Source organism: Alligator mississippiensis, chromosome 7 (genome assembly GCF_030867095.1).
Source record: "Alligator mississippiensis isolate rAllMis1 chromosome 7, rAllMis1, whole genome shotgun sequence".
In the NCBI taxonomy this organism is placed as follows: domain Eukaryota; kingdom Metazoa; phylum Chordata; order Crocodylia; family Alligatoridae; genus Alligator; species Alligator mississippiensis.
The window spans coordinates 45,438,344-45,453,380 of NC_081830.1; the positions used below are offsets into that span (position 1 = coordinate 45,438,344).

At 40.8% G+C, this 15,037-nt stretch overlaps 1 protein-coding gene across 1 annotated transcript; it reads left to right on the forward strand.

The window, feature by feature from the left end:
- Positions 1–5,109: 5,109 nt before the first annotated feature.
- On the forward strand, positions 5,110–14,915 carry MRPS22 (mitochondrial ribosomal protein S22). Its single transcript, XM_019478708.2, has 8 exons — positions 5,110–5,248; positions 5,523–5,686; positions 7,000–7,164; positions 8,235–8,378; positions 9,380–9,463; positions 12,240–12,385; positions 14,324–14,432; positions 14,700–14,915. Exons 1-8 carry the CDS (start codon positions 5,119–5,121, stop codon positions 14,790–14,792), a joined length of 1,035 nt encoding a protein of 344 aa, XP_019334253.1. The 5' UTR covers positions 5,110–5,118; the 3' UTR covers positions 14,793–14,915.
- Positions 14,916–15,037: the final 122 nt, after the last annotated feature.

Consider the following 15,037-nt stretch of genomic DNA (forward strand, 5'->3'; position numbering starts at 1 on the left):
ATACACTCAAGGATCAGGCTGAAACCTAACCCAATACATTGCAACCAACTATTGAATAGTAAGCCAATTTGGATTAAATAAGACCATCTTCTCATACAACCATAGTTCATTTTTAGAAGAAAATCTGTATTTTAAGCTGTTGCTTAACTTTGTTCCTATGACAGCAAACATGCTTTAAATCTTTCCTTCTCTCAAGATTTCAATTACTGTTTTCAAAGAGCTGTACATTAGAATTATGCTCTGGTTTTGGAGAGTACTAAAGTGTGCGCTTAACATCAAACCACTCAAAGTTAACATGTATTAAGCATAATCTTGTGTGTTTTACATGTTCTTCAACTAAGAATGAGTGAGAGAATCAAGTCCAAGGTCTTCCTGTACCTAAGGGCATATTGGGCTAGCTTGGCTAAGGCACTCCAGTTTCTATATCCTATTGCTCATAAGCAGGGAGAATATGGCTAGCATCACATCCAGCCACCTTTGACTCTCCTACAGGAATAACCAGTTTCCCATTTACAGCTGATATTGAAAAGATCATGCACAGGAAGCATACAAAGCCCAGGACATGTCAAAGTAAAGATAGAAATAATATGGCATGTTTATCAAGAGATACTAATTAAAGCACAGATAGTTTAAATTGAAAAGTAAATTATCTGGCTTTAGTGTCATTATTTGAAAGTATTTAAGTAATACGGAAAGAAAATAAGGGCCCATACCCAAAGAATTGCTTAAAAAACTGGAACCTCTACAAGTTGCTGGTGTAACTGCAGACTGGGACAGTTACCACTTCAGCATCACAAGGAGTAAGCTGTTAGGCATGGCCAGGCAGTAAAAGCAAACTAAATTTAAAACTGAGAGAAGATTGCTTAGGACAGGAGAGTTCAATCTCCAGCCTGTGGCACCATGTCATCTAGCCTGTGAGTCATAGAATCATAGGAAGTTACGACTGGGAGAGACCTCAGGAGGTCTAGTTCAAACCCCTGCTCAAGCAGGACCAGCCCCAACTAGATCATCCCAGCCATGACTTTGTCCAGCTGGGACTTAAAGACCTCCAAGGATAGAGATTCCACCACCTCTCTAGGTAACCCATTCCAGTGTTTCACCACCCTCCTAGTGAGAAAGATTTTTCCTGATATCTAACCTAAATTTCCCTTCCTACAACCATTGCTCCTTGTTCTGTCATCTGCCACCACTGAAAACAGTCTGGCTCCATCTTCTTTGGAACCTCCTTCAGGTAGTTAAAGGCTGCTATAAAATCCTCCCTCAGTCTTCTCTTCTCTAGACTAAATAAGACCTGCTCCTTCAGCCTCTCCTCAAAAACCATGTCCCCCCAACCCCTTAATCATTTTTGTTGACCTCCACTGGACTCTCTCAAACTTGTTCACATCCTTTATGTAGTGGGGGCCCAAAACTGGACACAGTACTCCAGATGTGGCTTCACCAGTGCAGAATAGAAGAAAATAATTACTTCCCTCGATCTGCTGGCAACACTCCTATTAATGCAGCCCAACATACTGTTAACCTTCTTCGCAACAAGGGCACACTGTTGACTCAAATCCAGTATATTGTTCTCTGTAACCCCAATGTCCTTTTCTGCAGAGATTAGTCAGTTGGTCCCGAGCCTGTAGCATGGGATTCTTCCATCCTAAGTGCAGGACTTTGCACTTGTCCTCTCTCATGAGGTTTCATGAGATTCCTTCTGGCCCAGTTCTCCAATTTGTCTAGGTCACTCTGAATCCTAGCCCTACCCTCCTGTATATCTCCTACACCCTCTAACTTGGAGGATGCAAACTTGCTTACGGTGCAATCCATCCCATCTTCCAAATTGTTAATGAAGATAGTGAACAAAACCAGTCACAAAAGCAACCCCTGGGGCACTCCACTTGATACTGCCTGCCAACTAGACCTCAAGCCAGGGGGAGGTGGGTAGACAGGGTGTTCACCCTAAAGTGTAGCCTACAGTAGCTACACCTTAGTGTAACACAAGCTAGATAATATGGATCAGAGATAATCCTGCCATAGAATGGCATAACTTTGAGCTGCATAACAAGTGCTCAAAACTAGTTTCAGGTGTTAATGTGCAGGCAATCTAGGTGTTAGGAACTCAAGGTGTTAGGAGCTGTCCAAAACTGTGGTGCAACAGGGCCCTTATTGTGTATCAGATCAGTAAAAAAGCATCATCTTCTAAAAGTTATGCTAATTAATAGATATTACATTTCTTCTTCTTAGAAAGATCGTCAGAGAACAAGACAAGCAGATACCCACAACTTGAGCTAATTAGGAAGGAACCAGATCAGATAATTGTTTGAAAAAATATGTAACTTCTTTAGTAGGTATAGAATCTAGTTTAGTTTAATAACAGTAATATGAAAACTTTAATCATTTTCTCTTTCTCTTTTTTCCCTTTTAATCATCCCACAGCACCAACCATCAAATTAAAAAACTTAGAGACATGCTCCATCCATTGAACAGGTCATGTATGTAAGAATGAAAATAATAAGGCATATCATTCCACTGATTTTAAGCAAAGTTCCCATTGAAAGTCAAGCAGTGTTCTGTTTAAAAATATGTGGCATGTTACAACCTAATACTATTGCTATTTATTTTATGTGGCTTTAATTTTTTTCTCCCTGACAGATGGTCATGCTCCAGTTCCAAACAAAAAAGAAAGCCAGAAAACCAAGTTCTTAATTCAACCACACATGATCTCAACCAAATAGCCAGAAAGAGAAATGTTTTGATATTTCCAGAGCAAAATGTTTTTGGAACTTCTTGTGCTGTAAAAAGTCAGGATAGTCTACTTTAAAAAAAAAAATTCAGATTGAAAACAAGATTCAAAATATCAGAGTTCCCACAAAATGGAAATCAGCTCTGTAAGGTAATATTTATAGATTGCAGGCTATCTGAGAAAAAAGAGAATTTTTACTTTCTTTCTTTCCATGTTTCTAACTCCTCCTACTACCAGCACCTGCGTAGATATGTGATGCTCCATCATATCACAGATTCTATGCATATTTTTTCAGTTTCTGTTGAAACATTTTCTTTGATCTTCTTAAACAAATTCTGTTGAACACTGCCCCTTTTCTTTCTTCCTAACAATGTTGTAATTCCTGTTTTGACAAGAAGCCAGCAACTCATGTAACCAATGATTCAAGCCAGCTAGCCAAAAGGAAATGCGCCAAATAACATTCCCTGTAAGAATGAGTCCCAGGACATTGATTTTCTTTGTTAGATGAAAATAACATACGTGTTGTAACTGTTTTTCCCTTTCTGCATCTAATCAGTCCAGACAGTACCCAACAAGGTTCTGTAGGAATGAGTCTATCAAGCATCCAACGGCTTTGTGTTTTGCTTTTAGAAAACATAAATTTGTGTGCTTCTCCTAGTCATTACTTTCTTTTTATACATTGATCCAGCTCCCCAAAGTTCAGGGAAGTAGACTGGGAGAAACAATGACCGCTGATCAGATACACCAATTCTGTTGGTGTACAGGAGATTTTGCCACCAGTGAGTCAGAAGATTGAACATTGCATCATAAAACATCAACTTATCAAAGCCTAAGTGGGCTTTTGGAACTTGTGGATTTGGATGAGTCTGGAAAAGACATATTGTGGAGGAGAGAATGAATAACAATCTTCCAGCGTGACCTGCGGGGTGGCCACGTAGAAGGTGGAGACAGAGGCTATTCTTTGTGGCCATAAGAGACAGGATAGGAGCAGTGGTCTCCAGTGTAAATGCTGAAGGCTGCAAGTGCAGAGGAATGAGGGAAAGTCCTGCTGCTCTCCCTTTTAGCATCTGCTCTGTGCCGCTGTGTGTGGAGCATGAAAGGATCATGGGCATGGGCCCAGGCAGCAATGCTCAGCTCTTGTTCTTAAAGGAGGCTGTTCAATGAGCACCAAGAGATCCCTTGGCGCAGCTAAAGCACCAACAAGGACAGAAGTGAGGGCCAGAGGTTAACAATGAGGGCCATAGGCAATGCGTAGGGGGAATCCTGGAGGGCACAAGATTGCCCGTTGCCGAAGCCACCACCGGCTTCTGTGGGCAGTCGCTGCTCACACCCTCGCTGCCGACGCGACCAGTGGTGTCTGCGGGTGGTCCCTGCTTGCCACTCGACAACCCTCCCCCACCACACCCCGCCAACACCGACGCTGGTGGCTGTGTGCAGTCCCCGCTCGTCTCCATGGTGCCCCCCCAATCTCGGGAGACACCAGCCGTTCATGACAAGGGCTCCAAGATGGGCCTCTGGGCAGAGTTGACGGGACGCACCCCCTGGCCCTCCACTCTGTGGATTTGGATGAGTCTGGAGAAGAGATGTTGTAGGGGAGGGAATGGATACAATCTTCCAGCATGACTGTGGGGTGGCCATGTGGAGGGTGGAGACAGAAGCTGCTCTGTCACAGGGAGATGGCCCCACAGTCCCCAGGGAGCTCCTGGCTGCAGCCCCCTGCCCACTCAGCTCCTGGCAGCTCAGCTGGGGCCGGGGGCTGCGGGGTCCTAGACGGGGCAAGCTGGAGGCAGGGGCTGCGCCAGCAAAGGACAGCACGTGCGCTCCCGGGAAGAGGGGCAGGAGCTGCAGCATTGCCAGGTCTTAAAGATGAAACGATTGTACTGGAAGCTCCAAACGATCCTATTTGCTGAAAAACTAGTGTACCCTGAAAAAGTATGCCAATAAGTATGCAAATTAAGTCATCTTCTTCTTTACCTGATACTGCTCACTACAAGTCTCCACTGAGTGAGTGTGACCTGGTCAGCAAAGGTGAAGCATTTCTTTATTTGCAGGCAAGCAGCCATAAGGACAAGCCGACAGCGACCCTGTGGGCAGACCAGGCCAGGCCAGGCCAGGCTCCCTGAGGCGCTTCACCCCGCATACAACGGGCGGGCCCACACGTGACCGCGCACGCAACACTGCTACTCTTCTTCCGCTTCCATTCGACCAGGGTTGACATTATCCCGTAAATACGGTAATTACCGTCTCCCCGGTAACACTGGGCGCCGCGGGGCGGGGCCAGGCGAGGCGGGGCGGGTCAATTGGCCCCGCCCCCGAGGGCCCACCCGGGCGACTACTTTTCCCAGCGCGCCTCGCGTGCGGTGACGTTTCCCCCGGAGGTGACGGTGGCAGCGATGGCGGCGCTCGGAGCGTGCCGTTGCTTGTGGGGACGTGCGGCGGGCATGGTCGGGGGGCTGCGGCGGGGCCTGTGGGGACGCCGCGGGCTCAGCCAGGCCACGGGCTCGGAGGCAGAGGCGGAGGCGGGTGCGTGAGCGGCTCCCGCTGGCTGTCGGCGCTCGGCCCGGGGGACATGAGGCTGAAGCGGTTGAGAAGCAGGGCTGAGGGCTGAGAACTGTGGGAGGGAAAGACACAGGGGAGCGAGAAGGTATCCTCCCAAGCTGACTCCTGAGCAAAGGCGGGTGGACTTGCACGTGAAATCCTCGCGCCCCCACCCCGGTGTTGGCTCCGAGCTGACTTTGTTCTCAGCCTGTCTGAATTGAGCATAAACGGAAACATGTTTAAAATCTTTTGTTAACAGCGAGAAACACGCCCGATGTTAGCAAGCCTCGTTTTACAGATGAAGCCGTTCAGAGCTTGCTTTACAAGATGACAGGACTGAATTTAGAGAAGATTTTTAGGCCTCTTAAACAGAAATGTAAGCCAGCGACATACAAGACAATGACGGACGCACAGTTGGAGGAGGTATGGTGCTAATCTATATTGATAACGGCACTCTTTTTAATTGGAAAAATTTCAAACTAATTAAGCTCCAAAGCACTTTTGCAAGCACAGTGGTCGTATTGACAGACCTGCCCTTACACATGGTTGAATATGTATTTGAATCCCTTCTCTCATCCACACCGATGCATCTGCTACAATAGATTAAATCTTTGTTTTTAGATTCAGATAATCAATAACGCTTCAAGTGATGGTCAAGTCACTTGATTGCTGTTTCTTTTGTGAGAGGAGTTGAAAAGCAATAGGTGAAGGAAGCTGAATGGGAAATATTCCTGTGAACCCTGAATAAGAAATGTAATGTTTACGCCTGTTCAAGATCTCTGGAAGGTTGCATCAAATCCAGTATGTTCAGTGTAGTGAGAATCAAATTCCTCTTTGTCCAATAATAGTTATGCAATATCTTTGTGCACAGAATAAAGAGTGTAATTGTTTGGTGACGCTTCATTTTTTTGTATCCTGCAGTTACGTGAAAAATAGAAGACGCTGGCACAGCAACCAAATAGAATTTTTTTATAACAAAAATTAATAATAATAACAAACATTAATTTAATAACAAAATTCATTGTAAGTGGCAGGCCAGTTGGGGCTAGAGTACTAGAAAGCCTGCAAGTTCTCTTACCTCTCTTTTTTTACTAATTTACTAGATTTTAATGTGACACCAGTCATTCTTTTTAATAACTCAGATTATTTTGACTCAATTTTTTTTCTTGTTTTTTGTTTACTTTATATGGGAATGGCTTTTTCAACAATGGGGAAAAGTTTCATTAAAGAAATGCTCGCCCATCCTCCAGCCCTATTGTTTTATGTATATCTGTTCCACGTTTAAATATCCACCCAAAAATTGTAATTACTTTACCTGCTGCTTCCATGTTGCCCCAGGGATTTGGAGTTGCAAGAAAACTAGTTCAGGTTGCAAAACAATAATCATGGGTATCTCCTAAACAGATAATATTTACTGGTTTGAAATCTGTCTTGGGACATGATTGAAACCACCCAATTTATTTCATCCAGAACCTCCCATGAACATATTTTTTGTTTACCTTTGTCAGCTTCCAAGCTGTAGAAGGAATGAGAGAGAACATTTCTGGGTCAGGATTAATAGTATATCATTTCCATGAAAGATTGTCTGCATTATGATAGTATAAGCCTTTTTATAGTTGAAATTGATCCAGAGGTGAGGAGAGTTTATTTTTAAAGTACTCAGCCCAATGTTGAATGTTAGCTTTTCAACACAATGTGATATTTCTGTATACATTTAACACATTTTTCTTTAATAGGCCACAGAAAAAGCTATTGAGGAAGCCAAAAATAAATTAAAAATGCCTCCTGTTTTAAGTGAGCGAGAGCCAATTAATGATGTATTAGCAGAAGATAGGCTACTTGAGGGAACAGAAACTGTCAAGTATGTGTTCACTGATTTAACTTACAGTACTCCACACAGGGTGAGTAACTTACTAATATTTTCATTCTACAACAGTGCCCTGAGCTATTGTTTTTGTTTGCAACTCTACAGGGACTCAAGTTTAGATTTGAAAACGTTAGCTAATACCAATCTGTTGAAAAAGAATCTCAAATTCAGGACCATGTGTAGTACATAAGACAAATGTGCTTCACAATCTTTCCTACCAGCAGGTAATTGTGTTTGGATATAATAACACAGGAACTTTCTGGAAGGGGGTGTGATATACAAATATTTGATAGCCAAATACTTAAAGTCCATCAAATATTTATAGTGGATGGTGAGGCCCACCATATCTTTCCCCTGCATTGTGCAGACTAAGCGCAGACCAAAAGGAGCTGCAGCCAGGGTTTTGCTTGCATATTAAAACAGTTTTTGTTTTTAAAAAACCCTAATAAAAAATCCATTTGATGTGAAGATTTTTGGGGAGAAAAAACAATCTTTTTTTTTTTTTTTAAAGTATGCGTATGAAGAACGCTAAGTTTAGTCTAGTGTTGATGGCTGTGAAGATGAAGTAAAAGCTACCACTGTTGTAAATAATATTCTGCTTTATGTTTTCTTGGGCTTGGAAGAGCTCCTGATACCTGTCGTTGATTCTATACTTTTTGTATCACACTACTGTATTGCATAGTGGGGTGATTGTTATATGTTAGCATACCCATTCTGGTTCAGTTGAGCTACCCTGGGTAGCAACTATAGTGAAGGAGCAGTGATATGGAATTCAGCACATGCTATAAGCTATTTTCAGGTCAATTACATTTCCATTCTTTTTGTTTCTGACTGCTTCCCTTGGTTCTCTACCATGAGCCCTTCAGCCTAATTGTTCAGAACTGCATGCCTCATATCACTTGGGCTGCTCCCAACCCTACCTGTTCATTCCTGAAGGACAGGAATACTGATATCTTTTATTTGTTCGGGAGCACTCTGGTTATCCTGGGTTTCCCACTCAGAGCTTCTGAAACCTTATTTCTGAATATTACAGGGGGGAAGAAATAGGACGGATGGGCTTAATTAAAGAAAAAAGAAGTGACTTTTATTACTTCTCAATTTCAGGAGCGTTTCATTGTGGTTAGAGAACCAAGTGGTGTATTACGCAAAGCTTCCTGGGAAGAACGAGATAGAATGATACAAATCTTCTTCCCGAGAGAAGGACGCAAAGTTATTCCACCACCAATGTTCAAGGAGAAAAATCTTGTGGTAAATCTCGTGGCTTTGAAAATTCGTAGTGAATGCCGCTCTTCAGTGTACCATTTGAAAAGTAGTAGATTTGAATAGGCTGGGCCTACAGACAGTTCTTTTGTAATGCTTAAAGGACAGGAACTAAGGGAAGCATGCAGGCAGTTAGTCCTATGTATTCATTAGAATAGGTTATTTTAATTAACTCACAGGTCTTCACAAACAAATCCTGTGCAGCTAAGTAAATAAGTACTTGCTGATCTACAGCCCCACATTTAAATAAGTGTGGCTACTCTTGCTTACTCTTAATCTGAAAAGATAACATGGTGCTTGGGAAACAGTTTGTTTTCCTTGACATTCTATTTTATCCTGTGGTTCTGGGTGTGACCATAAACTGCATCCTACTGGAGGACTTGACAGCAGTGTGGCAGGGCTACTCCTGGCAGGGTAGCTCCTATAAAATACTACAATGTTGCAACCCCCAAAATTAGGCAAATATATGGTGCCTCAGAACCCTAGCTCCCACTGCCTCATAGCTACTTTTTGATTGGAGAAAGACTAAGGGATATCACCCTGACAGAAACAAGCCTTCGCTGAGGTGTTGGGCAGTCAGCAGCAGTTACCTGTTGCTGTATGGCAGAAGCTAGAGTGGTTGAAGCACTGAATGTCTTGAATCGGTCTGACCTTTGAATTCTGTCTCGGTGGTCTAAACGTAGGTCTTGAACAGCCTTCACTCCTCCATATTCTTGCCTAGGCATACGTATCAATGGTGGCAGGACTCCGTACAAGTGGATTCATCAGGCACCCAGTTAGACTTCTCGTATGCATACACCATGGTAGAGAGAATCAAGAGTTGCCTACGACTTTATTTTGGCACAGTAGAATTAAAAGCAGCTATTTTGCATCCGTGGTCATTTTCACCAAGGTGTTAGTGCCATAATTACTGGGTTTTTTGTTAGTTATGGATTGTTCTGGGGACATCCTAAAACTAATTTGTAAATTCCAACTAACGGTCATTTCAGCAAGTGTTACATCAAGACCGTCATGAAGATATCCTTAATCTCTGCATTTCACAGTTTGAGCCGGATTCAGCTGACTATATCAGAGTGAGTTGAATATTTTTTTTGTCATAGGAAGCTGATTCCCAGTGAAAAGATTTGTAGATTTTGATGTGAAACTGAACTGTTGCAGTGCACGCAGCACAAATATAATTGCCTTTTAATAGTTGAATAGTTACATTTTCAGTTGGGTGCAAATGTGTGTGTTGATTTTTGTAACGTGCCCTTCTCTGGGTGTATCTATACTTGCGCTTTACTGAGTAGAATAATTAGCTCTGCAGTGAAGTCACAGTCTACACGCGCTGGCATTAGGACAGTAAACTAATTAACTCTGATGTATGATAGTACTGTCACACACAGCACTATCTTATGATCGAGTGCTTAACTGCACTGAAATACACATGTAGATGGTGACCGGTTGGGGGGGGCCAGACTCCTGGCTGTCATCTAACTGCATGGCTTCGCAGGTTCTGCACCCTCATGCCTCAGCCAGCCTCTCCACAGCCCAACACTGCCATCTGGAGCTGACCCTGTACCTCCTGCTAGCCAGGACATGTTCTACCCCGGCTCAGATTACTGCTGTCCAGGGTGCACATGTAGATGCTGTGACTACAAGCAGTTTCCTGTGGCTTGAACTGTTCTGGAGTTGTTTTTGTGTTACGTTAACTGCATATGTAGATGCACCCGCTGTGACTAAGATGTCTCATAAATATTTTATCAGTTTGACAATGCAAAAAAGAACAGTTGTACAGGTAATCTAACTGCCAGACGTTCTGGATTGTTTTGAAACAAGCAATATCAATGATGCATATAAAACTTGATTCTATACAGTTAAAAAGTTAAAGGAATACCACTAGCTGGAAGTCTAACAGATTTCAAAAATATTTATAAAAGCTTGGCTACAGCTGCCCTGAAGTCTTATCAACTTGAGTTAATAAGTTTACCACCTGCCTAAATGTTTTCTCTCTTGCTATGTGAAAGATTTATAGTAAAAGCTGACTAAAAAAATTCAGATAGAAGTATAAATTTAAAGTTGTCTCACAGATGTAGCAATTGATCAGGCAGTGCTCTAAATTACTTTTTTTTTTTTTAATATTACAATTATTTTTGTTGATATTAAAAATGACATTTGATCTCGTGCAAACTAATACTTGTACAATTTTATCTAGGTGGATAACAATCCAGTTATTTCAGTATTACAAACATGAGTAAAATCCTTTGTGCACAAAATCTGATTGGAACAAAATCCTAAAACATAAATATTCCAAGTTAAAAAAAGTGTCATTACTTGCAGTTATTTATGGGCACTAGCCAAAGTGAAATACAGTTGGCTTCTCATTTTACATGTCTCCATTAAAATACTTAAACAGTTTGTTTTGGGGGGTTTTTCCCCCTGGAACTACAAAGTGTTCAGTGGCTTCCTCTTGAAATCAATACAGATACAGGCTTTTAACCTTAGTTTTTAGATCCTGGAAATGTTGATTAACTTTTAGGGTATCATAGGGTAAAATTCTTACTAGTTTTCATTGAAAATACAGGAACATGACTTTGTGCTCTACTGTAAAAAATTTTTTTTGTCTATCGTCCCTAGTAATGGTGCACATTTCTGCTGTAAAATGCTAGTCTGTTGTTTTTCATGCAGTGCTTGTAATCCAAAAATAACACCTTTTGTTGTTATGTGGAAAGTGAAAATTACTTCATGAAAAGATAAATTATTGGTCTATTATCCAAGATTGAATTATGGTAGCCATACAGCCTCTTAAAGAAGGACACATTTTACCTGCTTGTTTCTTTTGAAGCACTGAGATTGGAGATTAGAGATTCTCTGTTACTGGTTCTTTATGTGGATGACTTGGCTGAGTGTACAACTCTTGTCTCTTTTTTTTTTTTTTTTTTTTTCTTTACAAGATCGGTCCTGTCACTTAAGTATACTCAGTTAGTGCTGCAATGCTCAACCTTTTGGCCCAAATGAGTGGCATGGAGATGGTCCACAGGCTGGATCAGGCCTCATGCACCGAGATCAGTCCCTGGCAAACTATACTGCCTTTGCCTACCAGGATTGGGTCCTGCAAAGTTTCCCTGTGCTGGGATCAGACCCTGGTACCTAATTAGTTATGCAGGGCCATGCTACCTTGCCCTTGGGACCAGTAGTGTAAGGATGTGACCAGGTGCTTATAGCAAATCTGGTTACCATTGCATTTGTGTTAGCAAACACAGCCACCCACAGCAGCTGCTTCTCCCCTGCATAAATTGGCACCAGGGCAATTGCCCCCACCAGTCTCCTACTCCAAGTTATGCCAGTGTAGGGGAGGAGCAATTAATGCTGCTAGTGCTCCCCACCTTGCCACCAAGTGTTCAGGCTGGTGGGCAGCCCTGTAGGCCAGGTGATAGGGCTGTAGGGACCAGATGAAGCCCGTGGGCTGGGATTCAGTATTTCTGAATTAGTGGAATGAGCTTCAGATTGTTAACATTTTTGGTGGGTGAAAAAGTTATATTAAAAAGAAAAAGGCCTTAAATAAAGAGATATCCCTTCAACCTATGGTAGTTGGAATATTCTAATGTGATGAGGCATTGTTTAGAACTAGGACTCTTGCATATCCTACAATATAGGATTAACAACTTTGAAGCAGTTTGTGCTGTCAGCACTGCTGTAGAGCCTGTAGGCGTTGAAAAAAATAGAATATTGTCAGGAAGTGAAACAAAGACTTGAAGATGATCAGGACTGTAAGCCAAGAATGACAAATGAGGTTCTTGAAAGGGAATTTTAAAGTGATTTTTTCTGAAATCTGTTCTTAACGTTAACTTCCAACTTCTACTTGGGCAGGTTCATCATCAGATATATGATGATATTGATAAAACTGCCAAATATGATCTGCTACGTTCAACAAGACACTTTGGAGGAATGGTGTGGTATCTAGTAAACAAGAAGACTACCGATGGCTTGCTAATGGATATGATCCAGAGAGACTTGTAAGTACTATTTGTCAGCTCCTGGCATGACTTAGAAAAAACAGAAGTTTAATTTGATAACACAAAATAATTTTTTTTAAGTCTAGTACAAAAATACAGCTTGCCTACCTACCTCCAGTCCACCCCATTTTTTCATGTATGTATTTATTCTACTCATTTGCTACCTTTTGTAACAAAGGCTCAGGATAGCTTACAGTAGGGAAACAGAATAATGTAAACAGGAGAGCAACAAGAAAACAAAAACAATTTAAGAGGGTATTGGAACATCAAAATAAAAGAGACCCCTCATAATATCTCATCTCAGCTTGTTTGGTAAATCAGGTTTTTGGCTTCAAGAAATTATTTACAATGACTGTTAAGTAATTGTATGTACTTGTAACGTTTTTTAAGGATGCAAAAGTATTACATGTCATTGTTATGCTCTCTAGTGTACCAGTAATAGTATGTTGGGCCTATCGAGTCATTTTTTTCAGGAACTTCTGTTTTTAAAGGAATCCGTAATCTACAGCCCATTGCCCACCTTAGTGCAACGCAATGATGACCCTGAAGGTTGTTAACTTAATCCTATTAATCATTTTAGAATTAACAGTACAAATAAATAGCATATGTTAGTATATCTCTTCAGGAACAGTGTTCTGAATGAAATATCATGTTAATCATAAGTTTATATTTGTCCAAAATGAAGAACTACTGAATTTTGGTATGAATGGCAGAGTAAGTATTCTGGAGTCTCAGAAGCTTGTCTAAGAGCACCTGCACTATAGTGGGTCTCATACCAGCTGTTCTTAGACTTCACTTGCATGAACATCAGGAACTAAAAGTTACTCAAGAGCAGAAGCTGCTCTAAGGGTTCTGAACACTTGAGTGGCTAAAAATATGCTTGGCCTTACAAGTCAGTCTTTTAATAGCTACTGAAAAAAACATGATTGAAATATTGGCATACTGTGGGTAGCTTATAAAAATGGTTTTACGAGATGATATGCTATTTAACATTTGGATGGGTATGCATCTTTTTTTTTTTTTTTAAACAGCTGTCAGCTGAAATAGTGGAAAATAGAAAACATTCTTAATACCAGTGGAATCTAGGATTTAAAGTTTTCCTGAGTGATTGGGTAGCAGTTACTAAGTTAATTTTGCAATTCAAACAAGGGAAGCTTTTAAGCTTAAGAGTTTCATATCGAACTTGGATAGGCAAAAAACTCAGTGGGTAGCAATAAACATTTCTTTCTAGAGCATGAAACTTTACCTTTAAAAGATCAGTGAGATCTGTTGTGTTCTAGTGCTGCAACAAACGGATGTACATGTCAAATCACAAGCTAGAAAGTCATATGGAGAAGCTTCCATAATTGCTGGAATCACTTTTCCTGTTAAGTGTCTCTTCAAATATGCTGTATTTTTTTGGCTTCAATTAGTCTGTCTACCTGTAGTATTAATGTAAATCTTATTCTCAGTCAAGTTTCAGCCATATTTTCAGGGATTTAAGAATCTCAAACTTTCAATATGGAAAAACAACTTCTTGGATCATAGTGTTCTGGAAATGGACTGGATTAGTGGATTCCTACACTAGCAGATTTGGAAAGAACAATCTCTAGCAGAACTCTTGAGGTTATTTTAAGTAGTAATCACCACTTAAAGCCACACCACATTTTTAAAATAGGAAAAGGGTGCTCAAACTTGTTTTGGAGGAGGGAGGTTTAAACAGTATATGGCTAATGGAACAAAGAAACTGGTTCATGGTAATGTTCCTCAGCGTGGCATAAACAGAGATTGAAATGGACAAAGAGAAACTCTGGAATGCCTATCTCCATGTCGTAAGTTGGTAATGGGCTAAGTACTAATGTACTTTTATACAATGCTACAAGTTGTGCAATTGTTCTAAGTTTTAAACTGCCCCCCCCCCCGAAAAGCAGATATTGATGACTCTCTTAATTTGTTTAGACTGGATGATGCTACAAGTTTAATCAGTTTATATCACATGGTTCATCCTGAATGCCAGTCAGCAAAAGAAGCCAAAGAACAGGAACTTCATGGGGTAGACTTAATAAAGGTATAGTATGCTTTCTTATTAAATGAAAGTGCATTAAAATTTTTTCTTAGGTACCTAAGCTTCAGTACTCAAACTTTCTTTCCGTATTTTAGACTTGATTGTATAAAAATATGTACTTTCATGGGTAGAGGTATTAAATCACACAATGACTTTCTGGTTGTAAGTAGCAGTATAGGTGCCATGGAGAACACTTTGTATATTAATAAATAAAATTGCTAATACACCATAGATGGATGGACTATTAATGTCTATTTTCTTTTTAAACAGGTATTTATAAAAACAGAATCACAAAAAGAAGGCTATATAGAGTTGGCCCTTCAAGCTTATCAAGAAACACTGACTAATTCTGAAGCTTCATGAAATAGAAAGGGGCTTATTTAATCTTTTGGTAAATTTTAAATCTATTTCATCATGTTAATATATGGAAAAGGAGCTGCATATTGCTAACTCTGTATATAACACCAAAATAAACACTTGAGCATATGCCTGGGCTATGCATTTTTACTTCAGGTAAAAAAGGCACTAAACAGCAAAACAATGCACAGTGCACCTGCCTTCTATTTGTTATCGGAAAATGGTATTGTGTTGCTTTTGCAAATAATAAG